This window comes from Crocuta crocuta, unplaced genomic scaffold (assembly GCF_008692635.1).
Source record: "Crocuta crocuta isolate KB4526 unplaced genomic scaffold, BGI_CrCroc_1.0 scaffold737, whole genome shotgun sequence".
NCBI classification, from domain to species: domain Eukaryota; kingdom Metazoa; phylum Chordata; class Mammalia; order Carnivora; family Hyaenidae; genus Crocuta; species Crocuta crocuta.
The window spans coordinates 2318640-2325832 of record NW_027527804.1 but is presented as its reverse complement, the minus strand read 5'-3'; the positions used below and the strand labels follow the sequence as shown (position 1 = coordinate 2325832).

Genomic DNA, 7193 nt, shown 5'->3' with positions numbered 1-7193 from the left:
TTTATATATGCTTCATGAAGGTTTACTTTTTTTTTTTTTAAATCAGTAAATCAGAATGTGTTTTATTTAAGAAGAGAAAACAAAAATCTCCTGGGAGCAGATATATTGGCATCTTTTCTCTTTCTCCTGACAGGAGTCACATCATTTTGTGAGGTAGACTTTTCCATTTTGTAAAGCAGGACTTTTTTTCAGGATTTGAAAACAGTGACTCTGTGGCATTGTCAAGGTCCCTGGACGTGGAATGTTTCAGAGCTCTTGGTCACGGGAGCCAGAGCTGACCCAAACCCTAACCTCTCTGTGGCTCAGCGTTCGGTGACTTTAGGAACAGTGGGCAGAGATTGTACTGCTTCCTGCTGTTGTTGCCATCTTCCCCTGTTTTGACTCATTGTGTGTTGCTTTGCAGAAAACTTGCTTTATTTGACGAATGGAATTCCTTGGCTGTTTATGTTTCAATGGATAACACAGTGGTCATTGAAGACATCAGTGAGTCCGTAGCCTGTTTGCCTTCCCAGATAGTGGGTGGTTGAGGTCCTTCCTCAACATTCAGAAAATGTGGAGGGGGGCGGGGGAGAGGGACAACAGACAGACAGATAGACAGACAGACACTGACTCTCTGGCCTGCTCCACTAAAGCAAGGAAGCTTGGGGGGTGGGGCACAGGACTCTGGTTAATCATTCCCTATGCCTTTTCTTCTCTTTCCTTTCAGCTTTTTGAAAGGAAGAAAACAATGAGGGTCTTTTCTGGTCCTCAGTGAGCTACCAGACCCTTTCCCTGCAGGATACTCAAAGTATGGATAATCAGTTAAACCACCAACAGGTCTTCTGTGGAGGCCCCCACGTGCCCAGCCCTCTGCTCTCTGCCATGGGTTTAGAGAAACCAAAAGATACAGTCCCTGTCTCAAAGGCAGACAGACTAGTCCAGAAATCAGTTTTTTTCAGTGAGCCCCTAATATCTGGCAGGAGGTAATTGAGGGCCCTGTTGCCAGAAGAAAGAGGAGTATACTCAGGGCTGGAGGAGTGGCCTGGGCTTCCTGTGGGGCGGGGCAGGGCAAGCTGGGCCCCGCTGGCATACGGGAGGGCCGCCCAGGCAGATGTCATGTGAGGTTGCCCTTAGTTTTGCCCTTGGCATATCTCATATGACCGGATACCCCTTACTCACCCAGCTCTCTTGTCTTCCGCTCCCAGAAAAAATGTGCTGCATCCTTCCCTCGAGTGCTGACACAGTTGGTGAGAGCCTCCCCAGCGCTCTGAATGCCTCGAACCAGAGCAGGGGCACCTTTGCCTGTTGCCCAGCCTGGAAACCCCTGCTGCTCATTGTGCCCCTTCGCCTGGGCATAAACCAAATCAACCCTGTCTATGTTGATGCGTTCAAAGTAAGTCACCCCGTTTCCCGGGCCCATTGCCGCCTGCCCATCACACCGCCATGTGAGCACGGAGATCCGTGAGCAGCAGTCCACAAGTGAGTTGAGAATCTTGCACTCTCTTTCCCTCTAGGAGTGTTTTAAGATGCCCCAGTCTTTAGGGGCCTTAGGAGGAAAACCAAATAACGCCTATTATTTCATAGGATTCTTAGGTAAGAAAAGAGGAATCACAAGTAAGTTGTCATGGGCCAGGGGAGGGCAGGCAGCAGGTTTGCACGGGAGACCAGGCGATTCCAATTAGGGGGCCCTCTTCCAGCCCAGAGATGCTGTGGCCTCTGGCCAGCTCATTCTGTCTCTGGCCAGATCTGTGGAGAGTAACACTTCTCTGTGCCTGCTGGAGAGTGGATCCTTCCCCTTCAGTGCCCCCACTTCCTTGCCTCTTGATAAGACTGTTCTACAGCTGCTTTCCCACTGGACCACCCCAAGGCACAGCATTATCTCAGCATCTCTCTCTCCTTTCTGTGGGTCCCAGAGGGGCAGGGTTTCACTCCCCTGGCACTGTCAATCCCCCTCTTTGGGGACCTTGGGCATTCAGGCTAGGAGCCACCTTCTGACTTCCCAGGTCTGCGCAGCTGGGTCTGCTGCCTCCTTGTTCGGAGCCATGACTAGGTAGATGTGAGAGGAGGCACAGACAGCGCTATCCTGTTTCTGATAATGGGAGCTACGCCTTAAAACCACTAACTTCCTAATACGGACGCTAACAGGCAGCCCAGCATCCCCTGCTGAGGTTGATGCCTCTGGAAATCTAGCCACCTTATTCACCAGCTGTGGTCAGAGTCAGTTAAGGCCCGTGGCGCACAAGGTGAGCTAGCCTCGTTCTTCTCAAACTTTAACGTGCATGCAAATCACCCTGAGAGCCTATTTAAAATGTAGGTTCGGCAGGTCCAGGGTGGGCCCTGAGAGTCTGCATTTCTAACTAGGTGGTCCTGATGCTGCTTGTGTACACAGCACATGTTGAGTCCCAAGGGCCTAGACCCCTGGTTAGTGCTGAAGAGCACAGGGAAGGGGGTGATGTGGTCTGAAACTGGGCTTCAAGGAACATGAGATTACAAGGGAGAGCCTTAGATAGGCAAGGGTGAGCCAGAGCAGGCATGGGGAACAGCATAAGGGATGTGCAGAGGCAAGGGTGAAATGGGCTTGGCTATTCTCCCACCCAACTCCTTGGAGACTCAGGGAGGTGAGGAGGGGGTGGACACAGACATACCTGGCCTTGTATGCAGTCTCCTACTTTCCAGATGTGTGACGGCAGGGAACGAATATCAACTCTTCAGTCTCGGTTTCCTCTAATGGTAAATAGGGCTGGGGCCCGTGGCTGGCTTAGTTGGTAGAGTACGTGACTCTTGATCTCAGGGTCATGAGTTCAAGCCCCATGTTGGGCATAGAGCTTACTTTAAAAAACAAAAAAGAGGGGCGCCTGGGTGGCTCAGTTGGTTGAGCATCCAGCTTTGGCTCAGGTCATGATCTCACAGCTCATGAGTTCGAGCCCTGAGTCGGCCTCTGTGTTGACAGCTCAGAGCCTAGAGCCTGCTTCGGATTCTGTGTTTCCCTCTCTCCCTCTCTCTGCCCCTCCTCCACTTGTGCTTAGTTTCTCTGTCTCTCAAAAATAAATAAAACTCCAAAAAAGATTTTAAAACAAAAAAGAAAATAGGGCTACCCCCTAACTCACCATGTTGTCACCTCACAGTGAAGCACTCTGCAAAGAGCCAGCAATGTAGTACGCACTCAGTAAAAGATGGCCCCACCCTTCGTGACCCCCAACTGGTCAGGTCTTTCCTTGCTTTTCTCTTTGAGGCGTAGTGTCTACACAGTTGCCTGAGCTCTCTATTGCTGCCATCTATTGGTAGAGCCCAAGAACTACAACTTGATGGAAAATTTGCAAACCATGGAGGCATTTCGTTTATTTCTTTAAGTACAAAGTCCAGTATTTGGCGTTATATAAATTTAGACATCCTCTGCTTCTAAGCTTTTGGGCTCCTGTCATAGAAAATGTTGCAAAATATCAGTTTCCTATTTTTTGGTACTTGAGGACAAGGCTGAAACAGATTAGGAAATAATTTTGGAGGGGCCTCAATGAAGAGTGTATGGGATTCTCAGGTGCCCTAGTCTTGCTTGCCTCAAGTTACCGAGAGAGAATTTGCCAAGCTGCCATAGACCTCTTGTTTCGTGAGGCCACTGGGTCAGGGTGACTTTTGTGGGGGTTGACTACTCATGAAAGGGGTGAGGGCAATCTTCAGTTCCCCAGAGAGAGGTTTACATAGTGCCCATTTTGCCCACTGGCTTTCATAAACCCTTTGCTTCACCTTCATTTGAGGCCCCAAAGTCCCCCCAAATCCCCTTTTCTAACTTACCCCCTTACTGTATGTGGTTGGGGGTTCTGGATTATAAAATGCCTGAAGAGAGGGAACAGATGAGAACTGCCATTTTCTGAACTGCTGCTTTGTGTCAGAGACCCTGCAAAGGTAGGTAGGTAGGTGGGTGGATAGTTAGATAGAGAGATAACATGTATACATATATAGTCCTATATAGAAATGTATGGCTATAGATAGTTACCATAATACCCCTGTGAGTTAGAGCTTGCTATTATAGTGAGACTAAGAGTTAGAGTCATTCCTTCCTCAAGGCCACCCAGCTAGAACGTAGCGAAGCCAGGATTCAATCCCAATTTGGCCATCTCTGTTCACCATGCCACATTGCCTCCTGAGGGCCTTCTTTCCCAGTGGGAAGCTGGGAAAAGCTCTCAATGTGGGACACCAAAGCCAGGATGAGACTCTGGCTATCCGATTTTGCCTGCTTAGACAGGAGATGTTTGCCCCCTGCACTTGGGTACAGAAAGGTTGTCCACCTGAGATGCGTAGCGTGAGTCCTGTGTCTGCAGATGGTTGACCAGACTGCCTCTTGCTCTTGAGCCTCTTTGGAAATGTTGATTTAGTCCCCACATCACTTCTAGGTCTTTTTAGATATTCTACTGTGTCTCTTTTAAGCACTCTCAGAAACAGCACAGCCTGCCAAGCTCCACTACACAGATACACACAGACACAGGCGCGCGCGTGCGCGCGCGCACACAGACACACAGACACACACACACACAGAGAAAAGACCAGAATCAGAGAGGATGCACTTATTATTCCCGGCATCTTAACCTGAAATGCCCTGGTAGAATGCTCAATTCCAACCCTACTCTGGATCTCTGTTTTCTTGTGCAGAACTTCCTTTTCTTCTTACTTTTCTGTGGTCATAAGTAGGCTTCCTTCTAAACATTCTGGTTGTTGCTTTTCTTTGTGACTTCATGCTTTTTTGATATAACTGATCTCACCCACCTGTGGTCTAGGGGGAATATGTATGAACCTTGATTTTCATAAAACAAGTCATATGGGGGCATTGATTTTCATCTACTCTTAAACATATATTTGTAGGGAGATACTTTTGAGTTGACGCGAGATACTTCTATGGCCACCTTGTTTTGTATTGTGTTTTAAACATTTCACAGTGAAGAAATCTTCCATTTCTTATAATGCCCTGTGAGGTAACTGGAACAGGCCTAGTGACCCCAGTTTAAAAACAAGAAAATTTAAAACCAGTTGAGTTGAATGGTTCGTCCTTGGCCTGTGACACAGACAAGTTAAGCTACTCATCAGACATCAGGCACACATTCTTTGCCAACAGGAGCACTTAGATGGAGCCCAACACAACCCTGGGTGCCATTCCAGGGAGATTCTTAAGGGCATCTCTCCCTACCCTGCCCTCCAGTCTCAGGTAGATCTCTCTAACCCAGTCTAGAGCACAGAGGCCCTCATGGCCCAGAGGCCTGGACAGTGAGGTTGGCGGTCCACCTTAGGAACTTTGGCCAGCTCAGCCTGCCACTGATGAGCATTAGAGGGACTCTCAGCCCTTTGAATATCAAAGTAGAACTTTTATTATCTCAGACGCCTCCCGGGTCATTATTGGACTAGGCCTTTCCAATTTAATGAAGCATGGCTTTCCTCTCATTTGTAAAGGTCGAACCTCAAAGTTAATTTTCCCAGGGAGGTGTAGGTGTCCTGATGTTAAGGCACCCAAGGCAGCGCTTTCCAACAGGAATTACTAACTTGCTAATGATGACTAATTTGCTAGCTAATCAAGACCAGAAGTCAAAGGCCTGGTATGCTATCCATTGCAGAGTCCACATTCCCGTTGCTTTTGAAGGCCAAGGCCTTTCTGCCTACCTGATGGGCTCTCTGACTGGAGGTCTGAGCACCAATGGTGTGGAGCAAGATGCTTTCCCATGTTGAAGAGGCAGGGAGATCTCTAATGGCACCTGGGCTCATGCCCTGGTGATTGTACCTACTGCCTCTTTGCTACTGCTGCTCACAGAGCCTGCCATGTCATCTGTGGTCTCTCATTTCTCAAACAATTTTCTCAAACTTGTCACTCTCCATTTCTGGTCTTGGACTTTGAGGAGATGCAAATGCTAGGGCAAGTCTTCTCATCGAATGATTGGACTTGACTTCCTTCAAGCATGATCACCCAAGTTCGGGCTTTCTGTCACCTCATTCTCATTGTCACCAAGGGAGGGGTTAAGAAAACCAGAGTGCCTCCTCCCAAGGGCAGCAGGGGGGTCAGGGCCAGTGGTTTTCTCTAGATTAAGCATGTCTCATTCCAAACAGGTGATGAGCTCATTTTCTTGGACCCTCACACAACCCAGACTTTTGTTGACACGGAGGAGAATGGAACAGTTGATGACCAGACTTTCCATTGCCTGCAAGCCCCGCAGCGAATGAACATCTTGAACTTGGATCCTTCCGTAGCATTGGTGGGTATCTGAAGGTTAGGTGGGGCAAGAGATACAACAGCACCCTATTACAGATTGGTTCCTTGGGAGCCACCCAGGTTGCTAAGCAGGGCAGCAAGAGTGTGTTCAGTCACCAACCCCTACAAGGGGTACCATTGTGTTGTGCGGAAGGGGTGGACCTGGAAGACAAACTACTCGAGTTGGAATCCAGGCCCTGCCATGTACTAGCTGTGGACTTACTGGGAGTCCCTTCACTTTTCTAAGCCTCAGTCTTCTCACCCCTAAAATGAGCAAAACAATAGTTCCTTCATCATAGGGTCGTGTGACGTACACTGTGCATCAGGCACTCAACACAGTGCCGGGCACATTGTAAGCATTCTATAAACATTAGTTATAATTAGTGTTACAGTCATTCCCCCTTTACTTCTTGCCCTCGAATTATTGCCACACGGGCACAGGGAATAAGGTGGGACATAGGGACGGAGGGAGGGATAAGAAGGCAGGGCCTTCTAGGTGCATAGTGCTCATTTCTCTGGACACACAGTCCAGGGAGTTGCAGGGTTTCCCTCTCCTGGGAAGGATGGCTCTGAGAATGGGGAATTGTCTATAATTCTAATAGGTCATTTCCTTAAGGTGAAAGCCATCTTATTAAGTATCGCCTTTAGCTAAAAGTACTATTTGGCTTTTGTCTGTCGGTTTGGTTGACTGTTCTTTATGGGTGTATCTGTTTGTGCACTGAATGCGATGGAATTAACCCCATGCCCTGGAGACTGGCCTTCAAGTTACTGTGTCTCACAGTATGAGGGGAGAGGGATAGGGAGGGCCATGGATGGGAAAGATGGGGAGGGAGGGAGAGAAAGAGAGAGGGGGAGAGAGAGAGAAAGAGGGAGAGAGATGGAACGAACAAGTAAATGTGTGTGTACGGGTGAGGCAATGACCTAGGAGAGAGAAGAATCCAGACAGTCTTCTTCATTATTTCCAGAAGACACATCTATTAGAGAGCAG

General features: G+C 48.5%; 1 protein-coding gene across 1 annotated transcript in view; it reads left to right on the top strand.

Moving 5' to 3' along the window:
- The window catches only part of ATG4A (autophagy related 4A cysteine peptidase), a 22250-nt gene that overhangs the window by 10103 nt on the left and 4954 nt on the right, over positions 1-7193 (top strand). Inside the window, exons 6-9 of the mRNA XM_077773695.1 lie at positions 404-483; positions 1185-1372; positions 1494-1572; positions 6064-6209. Coding sequence (XP_077629821.1) covers positions 404-483; positions 1185-1372; positions 1494-1572; positions 6064-6209 — 493 coding nt within the window. The remainder of the gene's footprint in view (positions 1-403; positions 484-1184; positions 1373-1493; positions 1573-6063; positions 6210-7193) is intronic.